At 39.4% G+C, this 18,681-nt stretch overlaps 1 protein-coding gene across 9 annotated transcripts in view; it reads left to right on the top strand.

The window, feature by feature from the left end:
* si:dkey-88l16.3 (low-density lipoprotein receptor-related protein 2) overlaps positions 1-18,681 on the top strand; it is a 52,415-nt gene that overhangs the window by 14,451 nt on the left and 19,283 nt on the right. Inside the window, exons 18-40 of one of the 9 annotated variants that reach the window (XM_051121922.1) lie at positions 635-838; positions 938-1,201; positions 1,279-1,494; positions 2,977-3,108; positions 3,192-3,455; positions 3,540-3,755; positions 5,804-6,010; positions 6,095-6,358; positions 6,447-6,662; positions 8,059-8,214; positions 9,265-9,531; positions 9,939-10,154; positions 10,296-10,448; positions 12,051-12,317; positions 12,401-12,616; positions 12,702-12,854; positions 12,939-13,205; positions 13,280-13,495; positions 14,866-15,033; positions 15,121-15,324; positions 16,978-17,145; positions 17,234-17,449; positions 17,637-17,866. In XM_051121922.1, the coding sequence (XP_050977879.1) occupies positions 635-838; positions 938-1,201; positions 1,279-1,494; positions 2,977-3,108; positions 3,192-3,455; positions 3,540-3,755; positions 5,804-6,010; positions 6,095-6,358; positions 6,447-6,662; positions 8,059-8,214; positions 9,265-9,531; positions 9,939-10,154; positions 10,296-10,448; positions 12,051-12,317; positions 12,401-12,616; positions 12,702-12,854; positions 12,939-13,205; positions 13,280-13,495; positions 14,866-15,033; positions 15,121-15,324; positions 16,978-17,145; positions 17,234-17,449; positions 17,637-17,866 (4,880 nt within the window). Of the gene's footprint in view, positions 1-634; positions 839-937; positions 1,202-1,278; positions 1,495-2,901; positions 3,109-3,191; positions 3,456-3,539; positions 3,756-5,803; positions 6,011-6,094; positions 6,359-6,446; positions 6,663-8,058; positions 8,215-9,264; positions 9,532-9,938; positions 10,155-10,295; positions 10,449-12,050; positions 12,318-12,400; positions 12,617-12,701; positions 12,855-12,938; positions 13,206-13,279; positions 13,496-14,865; positions 15,034-15,120; positions 15,325-16,977; positions 17,146-17,233; positions 17,450-17,636; positions 17,867-18,681 lie in introns of all 9 variants that reach the window. The other 8 variants (XM_051121920.1, XM_051121923.1, XM_051121926.1 and 5 more) reach the window with 8 other exon arrangements.

The following is an 18,681-nucleotide window of genomic DNA, read 5'->3' as shown; positions in this document are numbered from 1 at the left end:
ACCAGTCTTAAGTCGCTGGGGTATATTTGTAGCAATAGCCAAAAATACATTATGGGTCAAAATTAGTGATTTTTGTTTTATGCCAAAAATCATTAGGATATTAAGTAAAGATATTTGGTAAAATTCCTACTGTAAATATATCAAGACTTAATTTTTGATTAGTAATATGCATTGCAAAGAACTTCATTTGACAACTTTAAAGGTGATTTTTCTCAATATTTATTTATTTATTTATTTATTTATTTTATTATTTATTTATTTATTTATTTTTTTGCATCCTCAAATTCCAGATTTTCAAATAGTTGTATCTCGGCCAAATATTGGTCTATTATAGCAAACCATACATCAATGGAAACCTTATTTATTCGGCTCTCAGGTGATTTATAAATCTCAATTTGACCAAATTGACCCTTATGACTGGTTTTGTGGTCCAGGGTCACACATGTGTTTCAGATCACAATTTTGAAATTCCTTCATTTACAGGTTTTCCCTAAATATCAAGTGTTGTTTCATGTTGATTTTTCAGCCTGGTGCTTGAATTTAATAAGTAATTTACGCACATTGTTTTGCACATTGTGTGTTTGTTTTATTAACCTGTATCGATCAGTGCTCTATTTGTATTTTCTCTGCATAGTGGAAACTAAAAGAGGGGAAGTAAACATCATGCCGGTGAACAAAGGCAGCTCAGGTTTTGCACCGTCTCCAGTCTGTAGAAGTCCATCCATGATGTGTCCAGGAACATCAGTGTGCATTTCTCAGACTCGGCTGTGTGATGGGACAATAGATTGTCCTGATGGTTCTGATGAAGGCTCATGCATTGACACTTGTGCAAAACCTGGTACTTCAACTTCAGTGTAAATTAAGTTGATTTAATTTTTACTGTTGCAAACACAAAGTAAATTGCTGATATGCAACACCTAAACCTGTGCTTTGCCAGGTGACTTCCTATGTGAGGACAGGAGAAAATGTATTGAGGGAGCTCTAGTGTGTGATGGGCGCTTTGACTGTGCTGACGGGTCAGATGAGATGGGATGTCCCACCATGGCTCCTGAAACCATCCCAGTTCCTTTAAGGTGTAATATGGGCTCTAAACCCTGTAAGGACGGACTTGAGTGTGTGCTGTACAGTCATGTGTGTGATGGAGAGATGGACTGTAAAGATGGATCTGATGAACAGGACTGTGAATACCAGTGTAAAGAAGGTAAAACTGATCCCTGATTCTCTGATCCTTTGAATATTTAACTCGAGATGTGTGTAACTGACAGTGTTTCCTCATAGATCAGTTCCAGTGCGCTCATGGGAGGATGTGTATTGACAGAAAGCAGGTGTGTGACGGCACACCTCAGTGTCAGGATCGCTCTGATGAACTGGACTGTTTCACTCGATCACACGAATGCAAACATCAGTGTGATAATAAAACTCGCTGCATCCCAGAGAGCTTCCTCTGTGACGGAGAGAAGGACTGTGTGGACGCCACTGATGAAGTCAACTGCTGTGAGTTTTTGTTTTTACCGTTTACTGTTACTTTACTGTTTTATTTAAATCTGGAATAGGTGACGGTATTATATCATCAAAGAAATTACAGGTATACATTTAAATGGGGCTATATCCACTAGTAAAGTCCACTAGTAGGTTTCTTGTTCTCCAAAATAAATAAATAAATAAAAAAAAATCATAACTCTTGATCCTTACCATAACAAAGGCTTTTTTTATTATTATATAGGTATACAAGTACAGGGTACAACGGGGCTAAAGGCACCCCTTAAGAAAAACTGTGCTTTTCACTGCGCCTAAAGTGTATGATTGCAGAAAAATACATGTGTTTGTATTGAACATTTATGGAGCAACAGATTTTATGTGAAAATAAATCATACAAGTTGTTTATTGTTTAAAAATCTCATAAATGTATGCGGTGGCAAGGGAATTGATACAAATACTTTAGCTAAAATATTTTTTTATTTTTTTTTTTTTTTAGTAATGTATAAGTTAATACTTGTTCAAAACAATCACTTTTTGTTTGTACTATTTTCTGCTTATTTTGATCAATAAAATAATATATTTTTTGTTCAATATATATATACTGTCATTAAAATGTTAAAATAAAACTTATATTTGAAAATACATATTTTTAAATCATTTTAAACTATAAAGATTCTGAAAGCAATAAAGGAGGTCCCATAATAATTTAAAATAGATTTACGGTAGTGACGATAAATGATATTTTATTTTATGATATGATTAATATTGTTTTAAAATATGATGGTTTCATTCTAAACACAGTGATTATCTCTAAGTTGGACACCCAATATTATATATGATATTTACCATCTGAATCTAACAATGTCACGTCAACAAATGGAAAAGTCAGCCTTCTATTAATTATCATGTTAATTATTGTGCCTTTTAGCCCCAACAGCAGGGGCGCTTTTCACCCCAAATACCGTACTTTTACATATTCAAATCATTAAGAAGACCTTTGTCTTAAGATATATTCAAGAATTTTAGCAAATATTTATTTATTTATTATTATTATTTTTTTTAAAAAAAACATCATATATTAGATCAAGCAAGCACAGAATCGACTTTGCGCTGCTGACCACCATCATGTCAAGGATCAGACAATTTTGCACGTGTATGTTGAAAAGCGGATGTTTTATTGAGTGCTATGCCACGTTTTTTTTTGTTTGTTTTTTTTCTGCCATCTAGTGGTTTAAGGGAAAATTAATATCAAAAGCGCCTTTTACCCCAGGGCGCCTTTAGCCTCGTTGTACCCTACCTTTAAGACCTCCATGCAAATGACATTTGTTGTGATTATTGGTCTCTTTACATGTGGAATAACACCCTCATGCTCTGTTTAGCCTAAACTTTCTTAAAACATGCCTGATTTCCTTATGTTCACAGCTGAGATTAAAAGAGGGGAAATCAATTTGGTAACACTGAACAAAGGCAACTTAGATTTGCAACCTCCACCTCCAGTGTGTAGGAGTCCATCCATGATGTGTCCAGGAACATCACTGTGCATTTCTCCAGTTCGACTGTGTGATGGGAAGATTGATTGCCCTGACGGTTCTGATGAAGTGTCGTGTGTAGACACTTGTTCAAAACCTGGTAAGTCTTTGTTTTATCTTCAGTGTAAATAATTTTTATTCCAAAGAAAAAGCGAAGCACTGACATCTGTAATGTTGTGCCAGGTGACTTCCTGTGTAGGGACAGAAGAAAGTGTATTGATGGGAATCTGGTGTGTGACGGGCGATCTCACTGCCTTGACGGCTCTGATGAAGTAACTTGTTACATGGTGGCTCAAAACTCAAAACCAGCTCCATTAAAGTGTCGCATGGGCTCTAAACCCTGTAAGAACGGGCGTGAGTGTGTGCTGTACAGTCATGTGTGTGATGGAGAGATGGACTGTAAAGATGGATCTGATGAACGCAACTGTGAATATCAGTGTAAAGCAGGTAAAACTGTTAAAGAAGAAATTATCCTAATTTAATACAATTCCTGCAAGCTATAGACTGTACTAAACAAATGTTTCTTCATAGATCAGTTCCAGTGCGCTCATGGGAGGATGTGTATTGACAGAAAGCAGGTGTGTGACGGCACACCTCAGTGTCAGGATCGCTCAGATGAACTGGACTGTTTCACTCGATCACACGAATGCAAACATCAGTGTGATAATAAAACTCGCTGCATCCCAGAGAGCTTCCTCTGTGATGGAGAGAAAGACTGTGTGGACGCCACTGATGAAGTCAACTGCTGTGAGTTAGCATAAAATGCAGGTTTTATCGTATCAAGTGCATTTTTATATTTATGCCCAGGCAGTGAGTGTATATAAAAGTGAACTAATCACTACCATTATTAAATGGCTTTCCCAAGACTATGTCCAAATAGGTTTCCCAAAAATTCCACTCTTTATTGGTTATACAAACAGTTCCAATCCAAGCTTACACCACTCATTGAGTCAATTTTTCTGTCTGAGATGGGTGAAAGTATTCTAACATCAGAAAATTACAGGCATAGCTTTACAGGGGCCATATTCTGTTAATTTTTTTTTTCGGTTAACTCCACTAATGTTTTTTTTTTTTTTTTTTTTTTCCCCCTATGTTGTCAAAAGCATCATAACTCTTGAACCTTACCATTGCGTAGGCTTTTTTGCTATACCTTTAAAGGCAACCCTGGATATTAAGACTTGATGTCTTAATATAGCATAAATGTTGTTTTTTACTGAAATATGTAGAAGAAAACCCATCAAAGATTTATTTAAGTAATTCATGATAGCACACGTACATCTCGGAGACGTCTATTTGATGTCTGCATTTACATCTGCAAGAATCTGCAAGACGTAGTTTGCTCATCTGCAATACATCTATTGGACGTTTCCTATCAGATGTCAAATAGACATCGATTAGGTGTCTTTAAGATTACTGGCACTACAATTTGGAAAATACACAATTGATACAATGACCACAGTTACCGAAAGAGCTTACAGGTGGCGATGGATATAAGGGTGAAATTACACTAGGCGTTTTGAACTGTTACCCGAGCGTGTCTGACCCCCAAAGCCTGGCTTGTTTAGCCGTCCCTAGCCCGGTTGGAAGAGGTAGGCCAGGGCACGGTTCGGTTGTGCTCAGGCACAGATACTATTTTGTATGCGTTACTGTCATCATTACGACCGCAAACATATTCTGTTACTACTACTACTACTACTTTCTATTAATTTAATGGAATCAAGTATATTTAGGTTTATAATGGGTCTGGTTCTCACCTTAATGCTGAACAGGAATTGTAGTTTGCAAGTAAAGCTACAAATTATTTCATTAACATCAGCGGCCTCTGTAATAATTCTGATACATGCAAGTGAAAATCAATGCATGGCATAAGTTATACATTTATTAGGCAGAATATTGGTGAAAGTGGTTTTCTCCGTTATCTCATACATGACGTAAGTGTGATCTGGCCAGGAAAGTTTAGTGCAAGTGTGAGTGTAGGCCACCGGGTGAGGGGGAATAAGCTTTCGGGCTCGGTTCAAGGCAACTGTGCCTAGTGTGAGTACACCTTAAGTGTAGGCTTAAACCAAATGCAGTACTGTTGATTTTTCCAGAAAGCAGTCTAAATGCCCCCGGATTTTCAGTCAAATCCATGCTGATGAACTCCTTCAGTGGCTGCGCTGTCATGACAAGCGTCAGCATGTTTACAGCCAGGATGGCATCTAGTGTTTCTTGTCTCTGCCATTTGTTAGCTTTTTCAGTAGCTAAAAGCCTTAAAGGCATCAGGTCTAAAGTGGACAGAACAAAGACGCAGTTCTTTAGGAAGTTTTATTCGTCCACAGGTATCTTCCCATTCTGTCCTCCTCCTCTTATCGCTAGGAAAGCAGTGAAGACTTGCATCACTTCTCTTGTTGCCCTTCGACTGAAATTTACCAAAAGCTGCACAATGTGGCATCGTATCAGTATTTTATTTTCCAAGTTGCTTATTCCGAGTTGTGTTGTGGTAAAAATAGCAACAGGTAGCACTAGTAGTGTGTGCAACCATTTATGTCACTGAAATAATAATTTTTTTTTTTTAAGTAACATAAATCTTTCATGGGTTTTCTACTACATATCTCAGTAAGAGACATCATGTACATTATATTAAGCCATACAAGCCTTAATACCTGGGGTTCCCTTTAATACCTTTATCACTTCTGTTGAGATTGGGCAATTCCATAACCTTTGCATGTGGAATGAGTAATAGTCTTATTTGTTGTTCTGTGTTTAACCTGTGTTTAACCTGTTTTAAAACATACCTGATCTCCTTATGTTCACAGCTGAGATTAAAAGAGGGGAAATCAATTTGGTAACACTGAACAAAGGCAGCTTAGGTTTGCAACCTCCGTCTCCAGTCTGTAGAAGTCCATCTGTGATGTGTCCAGGAACATCACTCTGCATTTCTCAGACTCTGCTGTGTGATGGGAAGATAGATTGTCCGGATGGTTCTGATGAAGTTTCGTGTGTAGACACTTGTTCAAAACCTGGTAAATTTTCACTTGCTCTTTTGATGTAAATAAACTCTTTCCCAAAGAAAAAGCTAAGCACTGATGTCTGTAATGCTGTACCAGGTGACTTCCTGTGTAAGGACAGGAGAAAGTGTATTGATGGGAATCTGGTGTGTGATGGCCGCTCTCACTGCCTTGACGGCTCTGATGAGGTAGCTTGTTACATGGCAGCTAGAACCTCAAGCACAGCATCACTGAAGTGTCGTGTGGGCTCTAAACCCTGTAAGGACGGACGTGAGTGTGTGCAGTACAGTCATGTGTGTGATGGAGAGATGGACTGTAAAGATGGATCTGATGAACAGGACTGTGGTCGTCAGTGCCAGCCTGGTTAGACATCCCAGTACTCTCAAACATTCATATCAACATTTTGGCCATTATATCCAAGTACTGATCTGTCCTTGTTCTTCCACCACAGGCCAGTTCCAGTGTTCCTCTGGAGGGAGGTGTATTGAAATGAATCAGGTATGTGATGGGACGACTCAGTGTCTGGATAAGTCTGATGAAGCAGGATGCTGGAAACCCTCAAAGAGCTGCAGCTTGCGTTGTGACTGGGACACTCACTGTATTCCTGAAGTCTTCATCTGCAATGGGATTAGGGACTGTCGAGATGGCACTGATGAAGCCAACTGTGGTAAGCCAACAGTTTTCTTGAACTTGGGGAAAGCTTAGTTCAGGGGTCATCAAACTTGGTCCTGAAGGGCTGGTGTCCTGCGGAGTTTAGCTCCAGCGTGCCTCAACACACATGCCTGGAAGCTTCAAGTATACCTAGTAAAACCTTGATTAGATGGTTCAGGTGTGTTTATTTAAGATTTGAAGCTAAACTCTTCCAGTCCTTTAAGATGAGTCTGGTGTACCCTGACTCTGGTGTACCCTGAAAAAATACAAAAATGCCAGAGAGGGTCAAAATCTGCAGTATAAAGTTGCAGAAACTGAGGTAGCTTCAAGTCTTTTGAAACATTGTATGCATACATCCACTGATGCTTCTCATCACACATCCTGTGACGTTCTTGAAATTCCTGGGTCTTTTGGGTCTTTCAACATCATACACCTTGCTCAAGGTGACCCCAGTTTGTTTATAGATGGTGAGTTACTTGTAAGCCATAGCATCTTAATGTCCTTGGTGCCACTTTGGTGGTACTGCAGATGGCTCTCCTCCTCTCTCTTGTGATACCCAATTTGCTGAAGGCTCTGACTAACATGTGGACTCCAATCCTCTGTCCCACCCCCACTGGGAGACACATAGTTTGCTGTCAATCACTGACCAGTCCTGTGTGTTTGGAGGACTTCCTCTCCAAACAGTCTTCCCACAGGGGTGTCAACTTTAGCAACATATCCTGCATGGTAGAATCGGACGCAAGGACAATGTCCAATTTCAGCTGCAACATCTTGAGCAGGCGTACCCAAACTCTGTCCTGGAGGGCTGCTGTCCTGCAGAGTTTACCTCCAACCCCAATTAGACACACCTGAACCAGCTAATCAAGCTCTTACTAGGCATGTTAAAAACTTCCCGGCAGTAGTGTTGAGGGAAGTTGGAGCTAAACTCTGCAGGACACCGGCCCTCCAGGACTGAGTTTGGGCATCCTTGATCTTGAGAGAACATCATCTGCTGTTTGAGATCCACCAACAACTACCTGTTCCCTGCAGAAGTCCAAAAAGACAATAGTTATTTTGGGCAGGTTCATGCCTTCTCCCCTGTTACTTGCCTTCACCCCCTGGACTCCTGCCTCCAGCTTTTCTTCTGCCTCCTTAATGGGTTCCTCAACCCACCACTAGCCAGTTTTCCCTCTCCCTGATTTAGCCACCTTTGGATCGGATCAAAATGGCTTACAGTGGGAGTGGACCAAACATTATACAAATTTCAAAAGTGTGGCTTTACATGTCAATCAGTAGTTGCTTGTGACTTTTAAACTTTTACTCAATATCTGTCTTATGCTCCACTTTCTAAATACATTGTTTGGTGGAAGAATTAAATGTTCCCAAAACTACAAATAACCTAATAAGACTCCACCTGCTTTGTTTTATGACAGCTATATCCAGACCAGCTCAGACAAGCTGTAAGAGTCCCTCTGTGCTGTGTCCGGGGACGTCAGTGTGCATGTCTCAGGCTCAGCTGTGTGATGGCAGAAGAGATTGTCCTGATGGATCTGACGAAGCTTCTTGTATAGATGCATGTGCTGCTCCAGGTAAAATAACTAAACTTCTCTCTGCTGAAAAAAACTGCTTGAATCAGCTGGGTCGTTTGCTGCTTTTGATTGGTTTAAACTGGTTTAGTTAATTTCTCACCCTGATTAGCTGACAAGTGCCCAAAACCCTTCTAAAAGTACCAAACAAATCTTGTGTGAACACCAGCAAACCACTCCTTTTCCTTTTCGTTTTCCTTTTCCTCCTCCTCCTCCTCCTCTTCCTAACCTAATCTTAGACTTTTTGACTTTTCTTCATCTTCTTGCTCTCCTTTTTCAAGCTCTGTTCTTTTCCTACTTGTTCTCCTTCTCCTGCTTGTTCTCTCATCCTACGTGTTGTTCCCTTTCTCCTGGTCCTCCTCCTCCTCCTTTACCTTCTTCGTTGTCATTCTCCTTCATCTAGTTCTCCTCCTCGTTCTTCTGCACCTCCTGCTACTAATTCTTTCCCCCATTGTTGTTATCCTTTTAACTTCTCCTCCTGTCTTTAGTCGTCCTTCTCCTTGTTCTTCTCCTCCACACTTTTCTTTCTCCTTGTTCTCTTCTTCCTCGTTGCTGTTGTTGTTCTTGTCCTCCTCGTTCTTTTTGTTCTTGTTTTTCCCTTTCTTCCGCTTCTCCCATTTACCTCTTTTGTTCTCCTTTCTCCTTGTTCTCTTGCTTCACCGTTGTTCTCCTCATGCTCCTTGTTCTTATCCTTCTTTGCCTTTTCCTTGTTCCTCTCCTCCTCCTTTTTCTTTGCCGCCTCTCTTCTTTCTCCTTGTCATCTTCTTCCTCCTCCTCTTTGTTGTTGGCCTCCTTTTCCCTGTTCATCCCCTCATTTTTGTTCTTCCCTTTCTCCTGCTTCTCCCCATCTACCTCTTTTGTTCTATTCCTTGTTCCATTGTTCTTTTCATTGTTCTCCTCCTCATGCCCCTTGTTCTTATCCTCCTTCACTTTTTCACATCTTTCTTTACTCTTATTTATTGTTTTTGTCCTCCTCCACCAGGTCATTATAACCAAGATATACAACTGTCATAACTCTTTCATACTATGCTGTTTTGCATGCTATTCATACAGGTGACTTCCTGTGTGAGGACAGGAGGAAGTGTATTGAGGGAGCTCTAGTGTGTGACGGCCGCTCTCACTGCCTTGATGGCTCTGATGAGATGGGATGTCCTACCACAGCAACTGAAACCACAACCACAGCACCCTTTAAGTGTCGTGTGGGCTCTAAACCCTGTAAGGACGGGCGTGAGTGTGTGCTGTACAGTCATGTGTGTGATGGAGAGATGGACTGTAAAGATGGATCTGATGAAGAGCAATGTGAACTTCAATGCAATCCAGGTAAGCGATTACCAGTTTCACAATCTCAACCAATTTTTTGTTCTTTAGCAATATTTATTAAATGCTGTATTACACTATACAACAGGTATCTCTAACCCTACTCCTAGAGAGCTACCTTCCTGCAGACTTCAGTTCCAATCCTGCTCCACCACACCTGCCTGTAATCATCAAATAACCCTGAACACATTGATTAGCTGCTTCAGGTGTGTTTGATTTGGGTTGGAGCTGAAATCTGCAGGACGGCAGCTCTCCAGGAGCAGGGTTGGGGACCCCTGCTAAACAACTTTTGCCCATAGTTTTGCACTGATTTACAATCTGGATAAGTTGATGCCACTTTACTGTATTAAATATATAATGTTCCCAAAGAGTCCCAACACTGTGTTCCTGGTATGCTGATTCTTTCACAGGGATGTTTCAGTGTATTCAGGGAAAGAAGTGTATTGACTTCCGGCAGGTGTGTGATGGAACTCCACAGTGTCCGGATCACTCAGATGAATCCGGCTGCTGGAAACCCACCAAGAGCTGCAGCATCCGCTGTGATGGGAACAGCCGCTGTATCCCAGAGGTGTTCATCTGTAACGGTATGAGGGACTGCTGGGATGGCTCGGATGAGGCAGACTGTGGTGAGTCTGCTGTAAAAGCATCAGAAATTTGCTTCTATATGGGATCTAGAAAGCGATGAGTAGGTTTTGCACCACTGGTTCAAGTTTAATTAATGTAAATTTGTTTAATTTATTAATTGTCATTTATTTATTTGTTTGTAGCTATGCCCACTCCACCGTCACCTTGTAAAAGCCCTTATGTGGCTTGTCAAGGGACGTCTCTGTGCATCCTGCAGCAATACCTGTGCGACGGGAGAAAAGACTGTCCTGATGGCTCTGATGAGAGACCATGTCTTCGCAACTGCCCATATCGCAGTAATAAATGCATTATTTGTAGGGCTGTCAGTTGAATGCATTAACTTAAAGGGGTCATCGGATGCTAAGTTCACTTTTACATGCTGTTTGAACATTAATGTGTGTTGGCAGTGTATGTATAAATCTGCCCTATAATGATAAAAATCCATGCAGTGGTTTTTAATTAATCTGTAAAAATAATATCCCCTTTTTCAAATTGAGCCATTCTCAGATGCCTGTCATTGTGGCATCACACAGACAGAGGCCGCTTCCACAATAGTTGATTGACATGAGTGTCTTACCTCAGATCAGCTGTAACAGTCCGACCTCCATGTTTTGATGCCGGAGCAGGGATGTAAGTTAGACAAGAATATCTTCGATTGAGCGATTGAGGTGTTGTGTTGCTGGATGTAATAATGAATATAGTGGTCGTCATTTACTCCCGACATCTGAGCCGCTGAAGATGCAGTGGATTACGTTTGTTTGTAAAGGGAATGCACCTCCTGATCTACATATATCCGAGCAGAGCTCATTTGCATATAAAGCAGCCTCGACCAGAATGGGATGATTTTTGCAGAGCTGATTTTGACAAGGTAAAAAGGGTGTTGTTTTACACTGCCATTGAGAATTTTTATACAAAGTATATTATAGACTTTTTTTTATTAAGACCCTAAAGAATCGTATCGGCTTGTGGAAAATGGGCATCTGATGACCCCTTTAAGTAATTAGTTATGAAAAAATAACGCAATTTTAAAATATTTTAACGCAGTTAATGCGTTGGCCCCATCCCCAGACCTGTACGTCATCTTATATTTCATATAGTTGACTGTTGACAAATATGATGCAGGGCAGCATCTCCATATATACAGTTATGCCCTACAATTCAAAATACTGATACTCTGCGTTTTGAACGAACCATGTGAATCAGTGATTCAAAGGACCATTCATAAAGAGAGCCATTTTCTTCATTACTGAATGAATCAGTGGTTTGAACAAATCAAATGAATGACTCAAAGACATTTACTGCCACCTGCTGGCAGATTTAGTTTCTTATTTAGAGTAACATTAAAATAATAATAATAATAATAATAATAAACAAAAGGGAAGGTTCACCCCAAAAAAAATGAATTCTGTCATCGTTTACTCAGCCTCCTGTCATTTCGAAACTTTCTTTTGTGGAATATAAAAGAAGGTATTTTGAAGACTCTTGGTAACAGCTGTTTTGGTTACCAGTGACTTCCATTGTATGAACAAAAATACTGAGATGTTTCTCAAATGATCATCTTTTATGTTCCATAGTTTACGTTAAGTCGTTGCAGCCTAAATGTTTGTGTAATAATTTTTATGCGGAATCAATCAAAATATTTTTTACTAAAGCTACTATCTGCAATGTCTACATGATACTTTCTCATTTAACATAATAATAGCTTTAAAAAATCTTTTGTGAGTATTTTCACAGCCAACTTTAGTTTGCGATTTAATTAGATTAATCAAAACATTGTAATTAGATTTAAAAATTTTAATCGACTGACAGCCCTAATTATTTGATTTTTACTGGTAGCACATATAACTTGAGATGAAGTTCTTGCCGTCTTAAAGCTTTACAATTACATTTTCTTCCAGGTGATTTCATGTGTAAAGACAGAATGAAGTGTATCAAGAGGGATTTGGTGTGTGACGGCCGCTCTCACTGCCTTGACCGTTCGGATGAGATGGGTTGTCCCACTACAGCACCTAAAACGACAACCACAGTGCAATTAAAGTGTCGTGTGGGCTCTAAACCCTGTAAGGACGGGCGTGAGTGTGTGCTGTACAGTCATGTGTGTGATGGAGAGATGGACTGTAAAGATGGATCAGATGAAGCTGACTGCGATTTCAACTGTAAAGCAGGTAATTATATTTATATAATTTTATTTATATATATTTATATTTATATTTATAAACTCTGATTAGGTGGTTTTGTTGTTCCTCAGGGGAGTTTCAATGTGCCCATGGGAGAAAATGCATTGATTCAAAACAAGTGTGTGACGGCAAACCACAGTGTCAAGATTTTTCTGACGAGAGTGACTGCTTCATACGCAGCAAGAGCTGCAGCCATCGCTGTGATAATAAAACTCGCTGCATCCCTGAAAACTTCCTGTGTGACGGAGAGAAAGACTGTGTGGACGGCACTGATGAGTCTGACTGCGGTGGGAATCTGTCCTTCTGTGCTATACGTGATTTGACTTCATGAATTTGATTTAAAATAGTCATTTTTAATGGTTTTGTCTACAGGGTATCCCACTAAGGTGGTGAAGTGTGAGAGTCCTGCTGTGTTGTGTCGTGACGGGTCGCTGTGCATCCCTCACACCAAGCTCTGTGACGGCAAGAGAGACTGTCCTGATGGATATGATGAAACATTTTGTTTTGACAGATGTCCAAACTCAGGTATTCCAAGATTACTTCCTTTAATATGGCTAAATTTGTTAAAGCATGCATATAGTTACAATTCTTTATTTGTTTTTCTTATAGGTGACTTCCTGTGTAAGGACAGGAGGAAGTGTGTGGAGAGGGATCAGCTGTGTGACGGCCGCTCTCACTGCATTGATGGTTCAGATGAGGTGGGATGTCCCACTTCAGCAACTAAAACCTCCACCTCAGCACCATTAAAGTGTAAAATGGGCTCTAAACCCTGTAAGGACGGACTTGAGTGTGTGCTGTACAGTCATGTGTGTGATGGAGAGATGGACTGTAAAGATGGATCAGATGAACAGGACTGTGAATACAAGTGTAAAGAAGGTAAAACTCATGTACCTGATCCCTGACTGTCTTATATATCCAAGACGTGTGTCACTGACAGTGTTTCCTCATAGATCAGTTCCAGTGCGCTCATGGGAGGATGTGTATTGACAGAAAGCAGGTGTGTGACGGCACACCTCAGTGTCAGGATCGCTCTGATGAACTGGACTGTTTCACTCGATCACACGAATGCAAACATCAGTGTGATGATAGAACTCGCTGCATCCCAGAGAGCTTCCTCTGTGACGGAGAGAAAGACTGTGTGGACGCCACTGATGAAGTCAACTGTGGTAAGTGTTTTAACTGGCTGATTATAGAAATGACATTCCAAACCAAAGTTTTATGGTTAAAAGGTTAGAACCAAAGGTTAGTTAAAATCATTAAAAAAAACACACACACATTTATTTACTCCACCACCAGTTATTTATTTTACTGTTTTTATATCCATTTAATTATTTATTCATGAGGACATTTCTTGAAATATGTATTTATTACCATATATTTAATTATTTTTAATTTAATTTAATTTATTATCTTTTCACCATTTATTTCCTTTACTATTTTATCTGTATGTATTTGTCTATTTATCTATCAAAAATACTTTTCCTTTTTTGGTTTGAAAATCTATGGTAAAAAAAAAAGTTAAATCTTTGTTGAATTAATTTTTTTTTTTTTTATATATATTGTGTAAATTTAGTTAAGTTTATTTATTTATCACATTTAATTTATTATCTATATTTTTCACCATTTACTTCTGACAAGGTAAAAAAAAATGAATCTTTGTAGGATGATCTTGTCTGATTCCCGTGAAATATGTATTTTGTGAAAAATATGTATTTGTCACCATATATATATATATATATATATATATATATATATATATATATATATATATAGCTAATAAACTGATGAGCAGTGAAAAAAAAAAAAATTATATATATATATATATAAAAAAAAAAAAAAATATATATATATATATATATATATATATATAATTTTTTTTTTTTTTTTTCACTGCTCATCAGTTTATTAGCTTTCACCATTTATTTAATTTATCACCTTTCATTTATCTTTTTTTTCACCATTTATTTATTTTACTATTTTATCATCTTTTATTTATTAATCACTGTTTTTTTTTTTCTTTTTCTTTTTAGCTTGAAAATCTGGGGTAACAAATAATTTTAAGTCTTTATATGATGATCTAGTCTGGTTTTATGATAAAGGAATTTTTTTTTCTTTCCAAATATTGATTAAAATATGCATTCACTGTTTATCACATTCCGTTTATCTTTGGTTTTACCATTTATTTTTTTAAAAGGTAAAAAGTAATTGTGAGTCTATGTAGGATAATCTTGTCTAATATAACAATAAAGGAAATTCTTTGAAAATGTTATTTATTTATTTTTTTTTTATGTATGTATGTATATATCACTATTTCTGAAAAGGTAAACAATTATTTGGGATGATGTTGTCTGGTTTTTATCATAAAGGAAATCCCCTGATATATTTTTAGATCTTATTTTAGGTTTTATCCAATTGAGGGTTTCTTTCTTTCTTTTTTTTTTCTTCATAGAATTTCTTATTTTATTTATTCTCATTTATTACTTTAAAAAAAAATCCAGGCTAAGACATTAAATGTACTCATCAATTTGTTTTGTAGCACCAATTACTGGCCCATCCATTACAGACCAGCCTGTCTGCTTAAGCCCTTCTGTATTTTGTCATGAAACCTCAAAATGCATTACACAATCCCAGCTGTGTGATGGAAAGACAGACTGTCCCAATGGAGCCGATGAGCAGTTTTGCATATATTCGTGTCCAGATCCAGGTAATAGATGGAATTTGTCCTTTTCTTAAATGCATATTTAAGAGTCAATTCGGAATTGACGAAATGATGACTCCGTACTCCAATCAGGCCAGTTTCTATGCAAGGACAGACAGAAGTGTGTTGAAAGAGCCCTGCTGTGTGATGGTCAGCCTCACTGCGCTGATGGGTCGGATGAGAAACAGTGCCCCACCTGTGCTTTGCTTTGCGATCAGAAGAGGGTGTGCCTGACTAGCCAGCAGCTCTGTGACGGAAAACCAGACTGTAGAGACGGTTCAGATGAGAAGAACTGCTGTAAGTCCAAATGCATGCATACTTTTTTTTATTTTTTTTTTTTTTAATTTTATTTTTTTTTTAACCTAAACTCAAGGATCTAAGACTTTATCTATGTACACAAAAGGCCTCTTTCTCTTAAATATTGTTCACAAATCTGTCTAAATCTGTGTTAGTGAGCATTTCTCCTTTGCCGAGATAATCCATCCACATCACAGGTGTGGCATATCAAGATGCTGATTAGACAGCATGATCATTGCACAGGTGTGCCTTAGGTTGGACACAATAAAAGGCCACTCTAAAATGTGCAGTTTTATTACACAGCACAATGCCACAGATGTCACAAGTTTTGAGGGCGCGTGCAATTGTCATGCTGACTGCAGGAATGTCCACCAGAGCTGTTGCCCGTGAATTGAATGTTCATTTCTCTACCGGAAGCTGTCTCAAAAGGCGTTTCAGAGAATTTGGCAGTACATCCAACCGGCCTCACAACCGCAGACCACGTGTAACCACACCAGCCCAGGACCTCCACATCCAGCATCTTCACCTCCAAGATCGCCTGAGACCAGCCACCCGGACAGCTGCTGCAACAATCAGTTTGCATAACCAAAGAATTTCTGCACAAACTCATCGGGGTCTCGACTTGACTGCAGTTCATCGTCATAACCGACTTGAGTGGGCAAATGCTCAAATTCGATGGCATCTGGCACTTTGGAGAATTCATCTTCACGGATGAATTTCAGTCTTCACTGTACAGGTCAGATGGCAGACAGTGTGTATGGCGTCGTGTGGGTGAGCGGTTTGCTGATGTCAACGTTGTGGATCGAGTGGCCCGTGGTGGTGAGGTTATGGTACAGGCAGGCGTATGTTATGGACAACGAACACAGATGCATTTTATTGATGGCATTTTGAATGCACAGAGATACTGTGACAAGATCCTGAGGCCCATTATTGTGCCATTCATCCACGACCATCACCTCATGTTGCAGCATGATAATGCATGGCCCCATGTTGCAGGGATCTTGGGATGCTCTGCAGCGTGTTCCAGTTCCTGCCAATATCCAGCAACTTTGCACAGCCATTGAAGAGGAGTGGACCAACATTCCACAATCCACAATCAACAACCTGATCAACCCTGTGTGAAGATGTGTTGCACTGCGTGAGGCAAATGGTGGTCACACCAGATACTTACTGGTTTCTGGACCCCACCGGTCCCCTCCCAATACAGTAAAACTGCACATTTTAGAGTGGTCTTTTATTGTGTCCAGTCTAAGGCACACCTGTGCAATAATCATGCTGTCTAATCAGCATCTTGATATGCCACACCTGTGAGATGGATGGATTATTTCGGCAAAGGAGACGTGCTCACTAACACAGATTTAGACAGATTTGTGAACAATATTTGAGAAATAGTCCTTTTGTGTACATAGAAAAAGGTGTAGATCTTTGAGTTCAGCTCATGAAAAATGGGGGCAAAAACAAAAGTGTTGCGTTTATAATTTTGGTCAGTGTATTTTATATTTTATTTTAATTTATTTGATTCTATTTTATTTTAAACATCTTCAGTGTTTTCCATTATAAAAAGGTTTGTATGAGTAAGAGTTGGATGATTTTATTTTTTGGTGAACTGTTCCTATTTCATTTAATCTTTCCAAATGATTTTCCCCATTTCAGACACTGGTCTTGTGGCTGCAAGTGCTTCATTGCCTCTGAAATGTCCCTTGGGATCCAAGCCTTGTAGGGATGGGAAAGACTGTGTGCTGTACAGTCATGTGTGTGACGGGGAGAAAGACTGCAAAGATGGATCTGATGAGAGGAACTGTGAGCGCAAATGTAAAAAAGGTACACTTTACGGTAGAAATAGAGTTTATTTTTATTTAATAAAGAATTGAACTGGACAAATTGACATTTTATTAATTCAACCCTGTAGGTCAGTTCCAGTGTGCTCACGCCAGGAAGTGTATAGACATGAAGCTTGTGTGTGACGGCACAGCTCAGTGTCAGGACCGCTCCGATGAAATCAACTGCATGAAGCTCTCAGAGGAGTGCAGGCACCCGTGTGACGACAAAACCCGCTGCGTTCCTGAAACCTTCCTCTGTGATGGAGAGAGAGACTGTGCGGATGGCACTGATGAAGCCAACTGTGGTAGGTCAACAGCATGAAGTGTTCATGGTAGTAAGTAATGGGTAAAAATCTGGGTTCAGTCTCAAAGACTTTGTTTCACTATATCGAACAGGCTTGCATTGCAGCATTTTGGTTAATGTGAAAAATAAAATATGAAAATTTGAAAATGTGAAAATTTGGACAGTTTTTCTTACACTTCGTCCTGCAGTGGTAGAGCCCTGTTCCAGTGACCGGTTTCAGTGCAGTAACGGTCAGTGTGTGGCTCTGGCTCTCCGCTGTGATGGGTACGCTGACTGTCGTGATCACTCGGATGAGAAGGGATGTGCTCAACCTCCACACTGTCCTGTGGAGCAGCGCTGCCCTCACACGCACGAGTGTCTGCTGAAAGAATGGCTCTGTGATGGAGACCTGGACTGCAGTGATGGGGCTGATGAGAGGGTGAGGAACTGCACTGATTGAGTGTTTGTGTATGTGGTATTTTTGTTTGGTGTGTAGTCTTTTTGTTTCTGCTGTTTTAATTTGATCTTATTTGTGGTTTTGTTTGTATTGTTGTTGTGTGTTTTTTTTTTTTTTTTTTTTTTTTTTTTTTTTTTTTGTTTGCGGTGTTTGTAGTTAAGGTTTTTTTTGGTGATTGTGGTGTTTCTGTTTGTAACGTTTTGTTTGTGTGTGGTGTTGTTGTGTGTGTGTGTGTGTGTGTACTGTTTTGTGTGTTTTGTTTGCTGTTTGTACTGTCGTAGTTGTATAGTGTTTGTGGTTGAGTGAAGGTTTTGTTTGGTGATTCGTGGTGTTTCTGTTTGTAATGTTTGTGTGTGGTGTTTTTGTTTGGTGTTTGTTTATTGTGTGTGTGTGCTGTTTGTACTGTGTTGTAGTTGAATAGCATCTGTGGTTGAGTGAAGGTTTTGTTTAGCGATTGTGGTATTTTTGTTTGTGATGTTGGGGTTTTGTGTGGTGTTTTGTTTGGTACTTGTGGTGTGGTTTTGTGTTGTTTCTGTAATTGGTGTTTGTGGTGTGTTGAGCTGTTAGTTTGGTGTTTGTGGTGTGTTATTGGTGTGCGTGTGTGTGGTGTTTTGTTTAGTGTTTGTGGTGTTTATTTGTCGTGTGTTGTGGTGTTTTTGGTTTTGTGGAGTATGACGAGTCGACTGCCTCCCCCCTACTTATCGTCATCATCATTATCCAGTCCCTTAATCGCCACCCTTCACCAGGCTCCCGATGGGAGTGGGCATGTGAGAGAGGACAGGCGCCGAAAGCAGCCA

This window comes from Labeo rohita, chromosome 10 (assembly GCF_022985175.1).
Source record: "Labeo rohita strain BAU-BD-2019 chromosome 10, IGBB_LRoh.1.0, whole genome shotgun sequence".
Taxonomy (NCBI): Eukaryota; Metazoa; Chordata; class Actinopteri; order Cypriniformes; family Cyprinidae; genus Labeo; species Labeo rohita.
Note: the sequence above shows the minus strand (reverse complement) of the source record. Positions and strands in the feature narration are given on the sequence as shown.